Source organism: Haliotis rufescens, unplaced genomic scaffold (assembly GCF_023055435.1).
Source record: "Haliotis rufescens isolate VD_foot unplaced genomic scaffold, xgHalRufe1.0.p SCAF_13, whole genome shotgun sequence".
Classification (NCBI taxonomy): domain Eukaryota; kingdom Metazoa; phylum Mollusca; class Gastropoda; order Lepetellida; family Haliotidae; genus Haliotis; species Haliotis rufescens.
This window is the reverse complement of record NW_025963813.1, coordinates 13,962,986-13,978,318: the sequence shown is the minus strand read 5'-3', so window position 1 is coordinate 13,978,318 and position 15,333 is coordinate 13,962,986. Positions and strand designations below refer to the sequence as shown.

The window sequence follows — 15,333 nt, the reverse complement described above, 5'->3', positions numbered from 1 at the left end:
CTGAACAGTGCTCAGGGAATTATAGCCAAACCACAGACTTGCAAACAGCAATCTGAGGTGTATCCAACACGTACCGTATTCGATGTAATAAGCGCCCCGCTCTAATAAGCGCCCACGGCGATATTTGCTAATATATTTGCTAGTGAACAATCCAAATTAGCACCCCTTCCGATTGATCAATGTACACAAGACTTATTTATTCGTGTATAATATGCACTTGTGCGTTATATGCGTGGTGGGTGAGTTCGGTTTTACGCCGCTTTTAGCAATATTCCAGCAATATCACGGCTGGGGACACCAGAAATGGGCTTCACACATTGTACCCATGTCGGGAATCGAACCCGGGTCTTCGGCATGACGAGCTAACGCTTTAACCACTAAGCTACCCGACCGCCCCGTGATATATGCACCCTTAATTATGGGCAATTAAATTCTGGAAAATATATCTGTCATGTATAATACGCACACACTTTTCTTTTGCATCATTTCGGGCTGTCAGCATAAACCACGAAATTTACGATCTTTTGATTCTGTTTTTTTCTCACTAAAATTATATTCTAATAAGAGCCCCCTATTTCTAATTTGGAGAGCGCCCTTGGCGTTTATTACGTCGAATGCGGTATGTCTATAAGTTTCAGCTACAACCTATGTAGGCTGACCTCTAATGGTCAAAATAATGTCTGGCTTCTATATTTTCAAATAATGCCAAAGCTACAGTGACGATAATTTGTGTGCATGAACAAAAGATATTAAAGAATACGTATTCTTATCTGACAATCAACATGTAAATATGGATGAAATATGCTTGCTTTAGGTGATAAAGCTAAATATATATATGCCACACAGAGTAAACAGAACTTGATTAAGAAACCCTGAATCCTAAGCCAGACTATGCCAAGCTATGAATATGCAATGATAATTTTCACAAAAACTGTTCATTATTCATAATCAGTGTTATCATGATCAACATGATATAAATTTTCTTCATCATACATCTGAATGAATTTAAGTTCATTTGTAAATATCACTGACAATGAAAAAAAGCACAACATTTTAAAAAACATTCATTTCCATAGCCATTATAAAATCAGGCCAAAGTTTATCGAAGATTTCTTGACATGAGAAAAGTTTCTTGCTAACATATGATTTTTATTACCACGTAATTGTAGTATCATCTAAGTGTTATTGATGGATTCAATGTTGAACAAATACTCCATGCACACAGAGCTTGCCTCTTGGCTTAAAAAAACAAACATTGAAGATTCGGGATATGAAACGGAAACCTCCAACCATGAATCCTTGTTTCCGCACTATTCCAGCTCCATGACACCCATCTGTAAACGATCGAGTCTGGACCAGACAATCCAGTGATTGATATAGCAGTTTCGGGGTACGATGTCACACAATCAACCAAGTCACTGAGTATGATCACCCAATCCATGTTGTCGCCTCTTACGACAAGTAAAGGCTGCTGGGGATCTATTCTACCCCTGGGGGGGGGGGGGGGGGGGGGGGGCAAACCACAAAAGTACATGATAGACCCAACCTCTGCCATTCTCAGACTTCACTTCAATCTGTAACAGACCGCCTCTGTGGTCTAATGGTAGAACGTCTGCCCGGAGAGCGGAAGGTCCGGGGTTCGATCCCTGGCCACGTTATACCAAAAGATATGTTAAAAGATGGTACTTGTTGTTACCCTGTCTGGCGCTCAGCATTAAGGGGCTAAAACAAGGACTGGTCGGCTCGGGGTCAGTATACTGTGTCTGAGTGGGGTATTCCTGTTAAACTGCGGCATGGTATCTCAGTGGGCTAGCACTATAAATCGGCATCAGTCCGGACTAGTTCAAGCAGCCACACACACACACGTGCATGCACGTCGCTATATAAGTGCAATAATCTTGGACGTGACGTTAAACCGCATTTTACCTCACCTCAACCTGTAACATGAAACATGCTGATAAATGTATGCACTTCGATCGAATTTGTCATCTGTGTTTAGCAAGCAGAAATGTTGAACTGAAACCTTCAAACTTGTTGGAAATTAGTACACAATTCAGGGTTTGACAAAGCAAGACTTCCTATTGCACAAAACTATATATTTTGTTGAAACAAAAAGAATAAACTCCAATCTGCGAAAGATTATGACATTATTTTGACTTCCTTTAGAATGGTTAGAATATGAAACATTAACATGACAATATTTAGACTTCAAGTTCTGCATCGAGACATTTATATATGCCAAAGTAACCATCACATAGCCATCTTTTGATCTTACTGGTTTACAGATTGACCAACTGGAGCTAGCAGCCTGATCCCACAGAACATTTGTACCTGCCATAAGTCTTGAGTGGAATAGAAAGATATATATATCACTTGAAAGTCCAAACATTGCTTCATGCATGGTTTGTATCCTGCTAATACGACCCCCTGGTCGAGTGGATAGAGTGTAAACCTGGGACGAGTCCAAATTTACTACCCGGGTACTCGACACACTGTTACCCGGCCCTACCCGGATACCCGCTATAGGTCTCAAGAGTTGGGTACAAAATGTCCGAAGAGGAATTGTTTTACTGCAGCCCTGGCAAAAACTATTTAGATACACGTAATACACTGCAGTTGATAGACGCTTTATCCTTACTCAAACATATAAAAGTCAGTACAAATGCTTGCATAGTGAGAAAGAAATGTGAACATTAGCTATACTTGTAGTGTAACATTGAGTTTTATTGTTAATGTCATTAAACAGTATATCACGTGACTAACCACGGGTCCGGGTAGTCATGTGGGTACCCGGGTCCTACTCAGGACCCACCCGACCCCCGAGTTCCCGAATTACCTGTCCCAGGCCTAAAAGAGGGTTGGCCTGGAAGGTTGGTGGTTCGATCTCTTGGCCATGATACTTTTTGTTACTCCTCTAAGCACTCGGCATTAAGAGGACAAAACAAGGACTAGTTGGCATTGGGAACCTATAATGACCCGAAAGTCTCCCACAGTTTACCCTAAGCTTGTAGGACCTATTCCAGCCTACATTCCTACGGTGTGTGGGGCACTGGCGATCCGGACTAGTACATGCTGACAGACAGACAGTGAGTGAGTGAGTTGGGTTTAACGCTGCTTTTAACAGTATTCCAGTTATATCACGGCGTGTCAGCTTAATGTGGGAGGAAAGCCCGAAGTGATGCAGGTCTCAGACGTTTACCACTTCGGTGAAACCCACGAGCACGGGTATGGTGCTAACAAACCTAGAAACATAATCAGGGCGAACCCGGGATTCAAACCCACAATCATAGGTTTCTGGCGTGCCCAAGGGACGCAACTCTGCACAGCGAATCACGGCGCCTCAGACGACTGGGCCACCTGTGCCCCCGAGAGACAGACAGACTATATACATGATATAAATGCAATAATCTTGAACACCACATTAAAACCCATTTCATCTCACCTCGGTCTACTCTTCATCAATGGAGGTGAATACTGGTTTTAACATGAAGCTTGGCTGAACTACACCATACCACCTCACCAAAAATAATACAAATCATTTTAATTTGTCAGAAGAAGTCTGTAAACAATAAGATAAAAAAGTATGGCCTAAGTATAATTTTATGATAAACAATTAACAGACCCTGTAAAGTATTACGCCAATAAACATTAATACTGTAATCAGATCTATAAAACAAAGCACCTTAGAATGATCACCAATGATTAGCATAATAAAAAATATAATAATACAAAATTAATTAATAACTGAGGACGTTGTGGCAATGGAATGACTAATGTTTGATAAATCAATATACATTACACAATATTTCTCGTATCATCAATACTTGTCAGCAAAATATATTCAGATCGAATTAATATAAATTAATATAAACTGTGAACATGAAATCAAAACCTTGATCCATTTTTTATACTTCTTGTTTGTTCTAAATGAACAAAGTGTAAATGAGAAATATGTTTTTTACATGTTTCCCTCAGAATAATATATGATGTATAATACAATATAACCTTCTTATATTTGCTCGTGATAAATTATCTAATATAAGCTTATGTCTTGCAGGATATGTTGTTTTCTTATTTCAAATTCAGTTTCCATCTTGAAATCATACAAACAGTGTATTGAGCATAGAATATGTATTATGACACTTCTATATGATTTCATGACAATTATTATCGTATGCACTATCACTGCCTCAAAATATTACACAACAGCAAGGTAAAACGTTCCATTGCTATATCACCATTTAAGAACACTGAACAAAGTTTTAAACATTCAACTGTACAATCCTCTTTTGCAGTTATTCAACAAGATCAAAATGGCAAAATATCTTACTAATGTCACCAAGACATTAGAACTACAAACCTGTACAAACATCCACATGTCCCGTCAAACATTTAAGCCAATTACATCTCAAAATACTTTCTTACTTTCTTATTTCAAATATCCTAACACCAACCAATAATTAATTCTTGAATGTTATTTTGGAAATACAACTACATTCTATGTGAGAGTTAACTCCCTTATTCTATATTTCCAGGACATAAAATGAGAGTTGTCTCCCCATTCGTTTTCCTCTGGTCGTACGGGAGTGACCTCCCTTACTGCTGACCAAACACTTCCCTTTTTGCCTTAAACGCTTGTCTTCTTTCTTTAGCTTCCTCAGCTTCACGTTTCTTATCCTCCTGCTCTTGACGAATCTCATCCTCAAATTTGCTCTGAATAGTTTGTGTCTTGATCTGGAAGGGAAACATGGGGATTTTTGTTGATACAGTGAGTGAGAGAGTGAGCATGGTTTTATGCCGCTTTTAGCAATATGCCAGCAATATCACGGCAGGGGACACCAGAAATGGGCTTCACACGTTGTACCCTTGTGGGAATCGAACCCGGATCTTAGGCGTGATGAGCGAACGCTTTAACCACTAGGCTACCCCACTGCCCCTATTTGATACAGCTTGTCAACAGGAATAGTGCAATATTTTGTCATATATACTACATCCATCATGTACTACACACTCTACAGAACATGAAATATTTCACTCAGATCATTCCTTTTCAGTATCTAGTAATAACAAAATTATAACTGAGTGAGCATGGTTTTATGCCGCTTTTAGCAATATTCCAGCAAAATCACGGCAGGGGACACCAGAAATGGGCAACACACATTGTCCCCATGTGAGGATCTGAGACGGGTCTTCGGCATGACGAGCGAACGCTTTACCACTTAGACCAAACTGCCCTACAAAATTATAAGGCAGCAAGTATTATTTTACTTCACAAGCTTATCGCTGTGCAGAGTTGCGTCCCTTAGGCACGCCAGAAACCTATTATTGTGGGTTCGAATCCCGGGTTCGCCCTAATAATGTTTCAAGGTTTGTCAGCACCATACCCGTGCTTGTGGGTTTCACAAAAGTGGTAAACGTCTGAGACCTGCATCACTTCGGGCTTTCCTCCCACATTAAGCTGACATGCCTTGATATAACTGGAATACTGTTAAAAGTGGCGTTAATTCCAACTCACTCACAAGCCTATCTTCCATTTATCTAGTTGGGGCTACTACTGCAACAGGCCTTCATATTGTCTGTTATTAGACCTTGGGTGCTTCATACATATTACACCCTGTATATTTCCCCCGAAATGAATTGAAATGAACTAATACAACAGTTAAACAATTCCACATATTTCATGACTGATTCAATGCAATCAACTATATAGAACATGCTGTGCCACCGATCGAAATGCAGGTCATACGCCTGATCAGAGCAAATTCTGATTAACTAAAAGTTGTAGTTGTATGATAATCAGTACTGCTGACTTAAAAGAGAAATATTCTGCTGACTGAGAAAGGCCATCAGAAGGGCTGGCTTGGCAAGAATACCAAAACTGCTGACGTAGCTAGAATATCAAAACTGCTGACTTAGCAAGAATATCAAAACTGCTGACAGCAGGAATATCAAAACTGCTGACTTTGCAAGAAATTGAAGAATATCAAAACTGCTGACAGAAAGAATATCAAAGCTGATGACTAAGCAAGAATATCAAAACTGCTGACAGCAAGAATATCAAAACTGCTGACTTTGCAAGAATATCAAAGCTACTGATAAAACTACCTTTGCTTCGAAGAAGTCCTTGGCCCCTCTGACTCCTGTCTCGTCAACGTCAATCTCGGATATGTTGGCATACAGCTCGTACAGACCGCTGTCCTCAGCAAGCTCCCCAGCAGCAGCTTTGCGGAATATCAGCAGGAACTGGAGGGATGATGGAAATGTGAATAGTGAGGTCATGTTTGAAAGAAGCAAGTACAGGTGTAACCCAAATAACACTACTACTACATTGATAGTAACGACATAATCATGATAATTGGAACTGTTTTCTGTCCATTATTTTATACCAGTAAGGTGAAAACAGACAAGCAGATTTTTACCGAGTAAGTTGTCTCAGGTTTTAATACCCTTGTTCTTACACAGTGGCACAGACATGTGATGATGATAAAAGCTTCATAAATCTCTAACAATTGCCTTGGGCAACAAATAATCATGCCTTGTCAACATCTTTCAAAGAAGTTATAAAACATCAAAATGAACATTCAGGTGAGGTGAGGTGAAATGGGATTTAACGTCGCATCCAAGATTATTGCACTTATATAGCGACGTGCATGTACGTGTGTGTGTGTGTGTTTGTGTGGCTGCTTGTACTAGTCCGGACTGATGCCGATTTATAGTGCTAGCTCACTGAGATAACATGCCGCAGTTTAACATGAATACCCCACTCAGACACAGTATACTGACTCCGAGCCGACCAGTCCTTGTTTTGCACCTAAATGCCGAGCGCCAGACAGGGTAACAACAAGTACCATCTTTTAACGTCTTTTGGTATGACGCGGCCGGGGATCGAACCCCGGACCTTCCGCTCTCCGGGCGGACGCTCTACCACTAGACCACGGAGGCGGTGAACATTCAGGAAATGGAAAGCAAACTTTACCCAAGTTTAAATAATTTCCCTTCCATTATATTTTTTAATTTAACATTTGGAGTTCAAATATTGTAAAACTGCTGTCAAATTGGTCATGATAACATGAATGATAACTAAAACACTGAGAAATAAACTGTTATGTCAACACATGGTGAAGTGAATGAATAATGCAGCAGTCAGCAATATTCCAATTACATACAGGTATTGTATTCAGTCCTTCAGGCCATATGGTTCACAGTTCAGTTTGTCTTACATATAGTCACGGACCGACCATCTGATATTCTGGGAGGGGCCTGGGATTCGGTGTAGAGACTGGATATGGTTTCGGCTTTAGATACAAAACCAGACATATCTTTATTTCTCACTATGTGTCTAAATATCTATTTGGAAAAAACATCTTGTAATTTTTATTTTTTTTAAAAGTCAAAAGGATAAATATTTTTTCAAATTTCTACAACAATATATTTTGGTGGATAAAATCTCAGCTCATTCTATTATTTTTACTGAAAACAGTAACCTCCCTGATGGTAATATGTTTACTCCTGTCACACTGTCCAAAAGTGCTAACATCTCTCTACACGGAAACTCAGTCAACGTTTCCCACATTACGATAGGCTATTGACCTGTCTCCATCCCTCTTGACAGACAGACAGACCGTTTCACGGCAATGGGTCAATGTTTCAATACAGCAAAATGCTGATGGTGAAATATGTCAGATTGAGCTAGACATGTACCCTGCCTTCCTTCTCCATGTAGCTACAGATGAGGCATGCAAGCCCTCTAGGGCAGGTTGGTTGGTTTGTTGTTTTACACCGCACTCAGCAATATTCCAGCTTTATGACGGCGTTATGTAAATAAACGAGTTTGGACCAGACAATCCAGTGATTAATATCATGAGCATCGATCCACGCAATTGGGATCAATGACATGCATCAACCAAGTCAGCGAGCCTGACCACCCGATCCCGTTAGTCGCCTTTTACGGCAAGCAGGGGTTGCTGAAGACCTATTCTACCCTGGAATCTTCACGGGTCTCTAGGGCAGGTAAACCAGCTAAGGACAGGACATTGCTCACTGTTTTGATTGTTGACGAATAACATAAGCATGTTAAGTGTAATAATCTACAGTTAGGAATGTTTAAAAAAATATTTTCATTCAGTAAGCTACGGTTATAACAAACTCAAAGGGACTACTTGTTCTTTTAACATGTTAAACCGTAATTCGTTATGAGCATGCATACAGCATGTATACAGTAAATGGCCAGGAATAAAAAACACAGTTCGTTACATCCGTCAGTTTATCATTAGCTTATTCGTTATTAACATAGTTTACTGTAATTATTTACGTATTTCGTACGTATGCACATCATTATACACGTGCGAGACAAAGATAAAGTTTCTTTTAAAAGTTTGGTCACATCTTCCCGACAGTTACTCATCCCCATGGCCCAAGCTCCAATGTAATTTTTCAAACCCCTAAAAAATAAGGCATGGCTCCTGGTGCTGTGCAACAAGGAAGTAAGTAATCTGAACAGTATTTAGTTATGTCACAACATGTCAGATCGTGGGAGGGAAGCTGAAGGAGAAGGTCTTTGGTGAGACTGACAGGCAGTGACCTGTAAATAATCATGTTTAGGTCACACAAACACGGTACAGTATTATACGTAATAAGCGCCCACGGCAATATTTGTCAATATATTGGCTATTGAACTATCCCAATTAGCACCCCTTCCGATTGATCAATGTACACAAGACTTATTTATTCTCATATAATATGCAGGGGCACAGGTGGCCCAGTCGTCTGAGGCGCCGTGATTCGCTGTGCAGAGTTGCGTCCCTTGGGCACGCCAGAAACCTATGATTGTGGGTTCGAATCCCGGTTCGCCCTGATTATGTTTCTAGGTTTGTCAGCACTATACCCGTGCTCGTGGGTTTTACCGAAGTGGTAAACGTCAGAGACCTGCATCACTTCGGGCTTTCCTCCCACGTTAAGCAGTGTTATATCAAACTCACTCACACTCGCTCATATAATATGCGCTCGTGTCTTATATGCATCCTTAATTATGGGCAATTATATTCTGGAAAAATATATCTGTCGTATATAAACATTTCAGGCTGTCAGCATAAACCACAAAATTTACAATCTTTCAACTCTTGTTTTTTCCCACCAAAATAATATTCTAAGAGCCCCCTATTTCTAATATTGAGAGTGCCCTGGGTGCTTATTACGTCGAATACGGTAAATTAAAATATTTATCGGACATTAAATTATGAAATTCTCCCCGAGTTCTATGGTGGCAAGACCAAAAAGAAATGTTGGATGAACAAAGTGAGGTTGGTGAAACGGGATTTATTGTTGTGTTCAAGATCCTTTCACTTGTATAGCAATGTGTATGCATGTGTGTGCGAGTATGTTTGCTCAAGTCCACTGTCTGCAGTTCATTGCTGGATATCCTACTTAGTGACACGAGACTGACTCCCGACCCGGTGAGTCCTAGTTTTACCCCCATTATGCCGAGGGCCAGGCAAGGTAACAGCAAGTTCCATCTTTTAATGTCCCCCACCCCATTGAGAAGGATGAACAAAATGGAGAAATGTTTAAGATGATGTAGGTACTTCTCTGAAGCTGATCTTGGAGTCGTTGTCCTCATCCACCTCGTTTATCATGTTCTTCAGGGAGACGTGGGTCTGGGGTGCACCCAGCTTCTCCATCATCCGCTTCAACTCCATCAAATCGATAAACTTGTCCTCGTTCACATCGTACCTGCAAAAGAAGTTGCTGATGAATGTCTCTGCCTTGCTACATTCCCTCCTGAAGGCAGCCTGGGCAGAGGATTTGGTTGGTCGGTTGGTTTGTTGTTTAACGCCCCACTCAGCAATATTCCAGCTATATGACGCCGGTTAGTAAATAATCGAGTCAGGACCAGACAATCCAGTGATTGACATCATCAGCATCAATCCAATTGGGATACGATGACATGCATCAACCAAGTCAGCGAGCCTGACCACCCGATCCCGTTAGTCGCCTCTTGCGACAAACATAGTCGCCTTTTACGGCAAGTATGGGTTGCTGAAGACGTACTCTCCCCCCGGAATCTTCACGGGTCCAAACACTGTTGTATCAAAGTTGAATGGACCTACATAAATACTTTGAGTTATTTGAGATTCAATATAATCCAAAGCATAACGTTGACACATCTGATTTTTTTTTGATAACGGAGTTAGAATCTACACCGAAACGTCGCCCAATTGTAATAAAGAAGTTGCTCATCCATAACAATTTTGTCTTAGTCAATACAGACTTGTTGATTCATTTCAACGACCAAGTTAATACCTCGGCTTATGTATGAGATCGGCTTATCTCCAGTCATATCCGGTATTGAATGTATACATTGATTTATTTTTTTACTGTGGTAAATAGGAATTACGAATTATGATTTACATATCCCTTGTGAATTTATCCTGTAAATATGTAATTCACCATGTTCACTGGGAAAGATTATATTTATTTATTTATATATTTATTAGCTCATATCAACTGTCAACAACATGAAATGACTACAAAATAACTGAGGAAGATAAAATGTCTGCAACTTGACACGCTGAAGTATGCACAGGGTCATGTATCCCTTTGGGAGACAAGCATCAACGTGTTTCAAACAATGACAGTTTGCATCCTGCTTCCTTTATTCCAGCTGATATTGATATCATATATCATCAACAGGGGAATGTACTTGACCCTGTTTATGCGTCATGTCTCTTGCTGTGACACAGAATGTCACAGAATATCAGTTGTAACAAGAAAATACATGTAGTAATTAAATTTTACATGGGCTTATTACCTATGCTTTGTTTGCTAATGCTAATAACAGTCAATTAATTTTGCAGCAACAAAATTTGATTTAAGTACCATCAAAATGTAAAATGTTTTGTTTATTTGTTGTTTAACATGTTTAAAGCTGCACTCAGCAACAATCAAGCAATATGACGGCAATGTTGATAAATGTTATGTTTTCAGATTTGGTGGTGTTAACGGGTATTTTATGCCTGAAATTTTAACATTTGAATTAAGTTGAAAAGAATGAAATAAAAAGCATAAGTTTAAATTTTATATCATTTACTAAACATGTGAAATGTGCTTTTAATGCATTGTTTAAAAATACTCAAAGGAAACATGAAATGGCAATAGCAAAATGTTGATGCAGACTTTCCTGGAATGTTTGACTTGGCATGCTTTGTGTGTTTATTCTAAGCGTGTGGTTGAATAAATTTTACTTGGGAGTTTAAATCTACAAAACAATGCCATGTTAACTTTAAGAATACTTTCCACTGATACCCAGTTTGCATGACGTGTCTTGTCACTGTCTTTTTAGATTCAGAAGTAAATGCACATATTTGCACAACATTTGTTTTATCCGTCAGGGATTTTGCACGAAACAAACTGAAATAGGGCATTTTCATGATTTTATCACCTTTTAGAGGACATTCTTCTATATCATTACCAAATTTGAAATAAATCTATCAGACTTTTTGGAAGACAATCAGTCAAAGTCCGAGTTTGTGATCTTCAGTCCATATTAACACAATAAACAGATCACTGTTTAGTTCGTTTTTCAATGCAGTCTGAGTGTCCGTTTGATTTTAATAGACAACACCGATTGAACTATCAATGAGTATGAAATAAACATGATATAAACCGCGCAGCTTTCAAAACACATACTGTATTGCTTGCCACGCCCCCTGTCAAGTTGAAAACATGTGCTTGTCAAGATTGGATTGTTCGTTTCGTATGTAGGTCAGCAAGTCGGATCTCTATGCTTTCTGCTACAGTGATGTGCATTGTCTACGACATATCTGCGTCTATATGAGATGGGTTTATCAAACCAAATTGTGACTGGTAGAAGGTGACACGAAAATGACAATGAGTCCGGAAAAAAAACTTACTTTTTAAATGTCGCTTCGAAATCTTTGATTTGCTTCCGAGAGAACTCTTTAAACTCGGTGTACGGATTAAAGACACGTGCCGAGGGCAATGACCCTTCTTCTATTCCATCATTGATATTGTTTCTTCTCATCAGTTTCTGGGCAAGCTCGTCTGTTTCGGACATTTTTTTACTTAGTGATCGGGGATATATCGCCACGGGCCTTGACACACGGAGGTACTTGAATGGCTTCCGTTCTGCTTGGGGATTTCCTCGTCACGTGATACCAAATAATGACGTAGCATGCGAAAGGTCGGAGGTCAAAATGGTGTTTTCCTAATACGGAAATAGCGTGCTGAAGAAGTGTTTCGTGTGGAAACAAACTGTGTGTTTTTTTCATGATTGTGCTGAAAGTTTGTCTTTACAAATTCCAGTTCAAAAAGTAATTTATGATATTTCGCATTTATTTAATTATGCCTAAAAGTATGGGCGGCCATTCGGTCAAAAAATACAAAGTTGAAAAATAGGACAAAAGTACGCAATTAAGGTCAAATATTACGAATAAAGAACTAAATGTTTCTACTAAAGGTCAAAATACAATATTCATACTCAAATGTTACGAAAAGACGTCATAAGAAAAGAAAGAACAACGTGTACGAAAGAACGTTTTCAGTAAAGAACGTCAGTGAGCACGAAAGGACATTTTCAATAAAGAACGCCAGTGAGCACGAAAGGAAATTGACAATAAAGAACGTCAGTGAGCACGAAAGGATGTTGACAATAAAGAACGCCAGATGGCGTTGCAATTTGTAAAACATTCCGAGTTTGAACGAGTTGAGTAATATTTGACCTTAATTGCGTATTTTTGTCCTTTTTTTAAACTTTGTATTTTTGACCGAATGGCCGCCCATACTTTTCGTAACATTTGACTATTAATATTGTATTTTGACTTTCAGTAGTAACATTTAGTTCTTTATTCGTAATATTTGACCTTAATTGCGTACTTTTGTCCTTTTTTTCAACTTTGTATTTTTTGACCGAATGGCCGCCCATAAAAAGGTTTTATCTCGTTTTAAACGACGTAAATTACAAGACTATTTAAATGTTTGAACGATAACTTGCTAACTCGTTTGGAACACGTGCGTCCTCTCTCTCATTTAAACAACCTGCTATCTCGTTAAAGTGACGTACCACATCATTTAAACGAATAATTTCATCCAAGTGATCGTCGCATCAAATACGTTCTAATTACTTTTATTACCGTATTTCCTCTATTGGACGCCAGGACTTCTATTTATTTCGGACAAGCCTTTGACCCGGCGTCAATTAGAGGCCCGGCTTCTATTAATACCCCTATTTCAGTATGACCACGAGTGTCCCGAATCGTCACGAAATGGAAATATTTTGTGTTCGTAGATATCCATAGATATAGGTCCCAAAAAGGGATCATTAATTGTATCAATTGATCGACCCGGCGTCTATTAGAGGCCCGGCTTCTATATTTTGCACTGAATAATTGACCCGGCTTCTATAAGAGACAGGCGTCTATTAGAGGCCCGGCGCCTAATAGAGGAAATACGGTAACTCACCTGACTCCAAAATATAACTGTGTGCTACTTCTATTTTAATAACGTTTTTTTAATTAACAAAGAGGACCATTGAAGCCATAGAACCTAAACTTATACCCCGTTCACATGCACCTCTGTACATATGTGTGCATATTTGCATCCGTGTGTAGAAATACATACGTGAGTGTACTTGTCACGTGAACGCGTTTACTCATGTGTGTATATTTACACCAGGAGCAAATTTGCATCATATCTGGAGCAGGTGCAAATGTAAGTGTAAATTTGCACTGTGTGTATATGTTGCAATTTGAACATTCATGCCAACGTCAGAGGACGATCGAATTAATATACCCACGGCCAAAAGAAACGTGAACCATAGAAACATATATAGAGAGGTACATGCGAATTATCCTGTTTTCTTTATTTAAAGCAGTAATTGTTGATTGTTAAGCAAGTTTATCTCTGCAGCCGTTGTAATATGCAGATACCAGCCGATTCGTCTCGCATCAAAACACGGGCTGTGTACTCGGGGGCAGATGACCACGGAGTACGCTGATCACTGTGTCGGATTAACGAGACTGATTAATGAGTGATTTCGGTATTTTGTTGCAAGTTAGGTGTGTCGGAGTCGGAGTGCGAGATTGTCGGATTAACGGGACTAAATAGCACTGATTTAATCGGTTCCCATCATTAGTGTCGGATAAAGCCGATTGTCGGATTAACGAGTGTCGGATTAACGAGACTTGACTGTATGTACGTTAAGAAGAGATGTTTCTTTTGTGTACCAATTAATGACAAAACTAACAATCCATCAAATGTAACCACAAAGTGTCTTTATTTTTATCACGATATGCTTGCAGGTGTTTCCAAGCTTTACACGCTAATCCTGCACGAGACAAATGGTGCATCGCGAGTCATGGATCTATGACGTCACTTGTGATGCGTTGATGAGCGTCGGTTCACACAGCATACCAGTATGATCGTTTGTGCAACTTAAAGCCCCATTCACATGGACAAAATTTACTCATGTAAGCAAATTTACTCACGGAGTATATTTACTCATGTAAGCAAAAGTATATTTACATTGCGTTCGCATGAAGTTTATGCAAGGCAGAAGTAAACATCATTAATACATAAATTGTGTACTTTTATCACTTGAGGCCATGTCGCTGTCGAAGATAGTCAACCAGAGGCGAAAGAGAGACTTTCCATACTTTTTTTAGTATGGGATTAGTCTTAGAATTATGCCAGGAAAGAGAACTGTGGAAGAGAGAACGTTCTCAACACTGGTGAAACGATCATTTTATGATAAACTGTGGATCGATAACTTTCGCATGACACGCGAAACATTTTATGAACATGTTATGTTCTTTGCAAGGAACTACAGCCGTATTTTCCTGATTATCAGTATCTTGGATTTAATATGCTTACGTAAGCAAATAGAAAATCTGTTCTCATGACCAGAAATACTCCAGGAGCATTTATACTTATGAGTAAATATACTTTTACTAGACCTCATCAGGTGTAGCAAATATACTTTTACTCATGTCTCTTTACTCCTGGAGTATATTTACTCACGTAAGCAAATGCGTTCACATGCCACCATAAGTAAATTTACTTATGTAAGTATATATACTCACGTAAGTAAAAGTGTCCATGTGAATGGGGCTTAGGATAATATCTCTTGAATATGAGTAATTCTTCATACATTAACCAACATGTCTCGTCCTCGCGTTTCTCTTGTCGGTGAGTATATATCTGTTGAGTATATATCTGAACTATCTATTAGCCATTCCAGAATGTTCTTTAATTTGTTCAGGTTTCAAATTTTAAATCGAGAATTTGTCAAAATATGTTTCGAAGCGTAGTCGCCAATTT

The 15,333-nt window shown here is 39.2% G+C and overlaps 1 protein-coding gene across 1 annotated transcript; it reads right to left on the bottom strand.

The window, feature by feature from the left end:
- Positions 1-3,330: 3,330 nt before the first annotated feature.
- Positions 3,331-12,155, bottom strand: LOC124111196 (EF-hand domain-containing protein D2-like). Its single transcript, XM_046470815.2, has 4 exons — positions 11,910-12,155; positions 9,582-9,729; positions 6,106-6,243; positions 3,331-4,734 (listed from the first exon to the last, which is right to left on the bottom strand). The coding sequence occupies exons 1-4, from the start codon at positions 12,071-12,073 to the stop codon at positions 4,597-4,599; spliced, it is 588 nt and encodes a 195-aa protein (XP_046326771.1). The 5' UTR covers positions 12,074-12,155; the 3' UTR covers positions 3,331-4,596.
- Between the last annotated feature and the right edge of the window lie 3,178 nt (positions 12,156-15,333).

Coding starts and splice junctions, on each gene's coding strand:
- LOC124111196 (XM_046470815.2), bottom strand. CDS start 12,073: ATGTCCGAAACAGACGAGCTTGCCCAGAAACTGATGAGAAGAAACAAT. Junction 9,730..11,909: donor TTCGAAGCGACATTTAAAAA/GTAAGTTTTTTT, acceptor CTTCTTTTGCAG/GTACGATGTGAACGAGGACA. Junction 6,244..9,581: donor CCAAGATCAGCTTCAGAGAA/GTACCTACATCA, acceptor TCATCCCTCCAG/TTCCTGCTGATATTCCGCAA.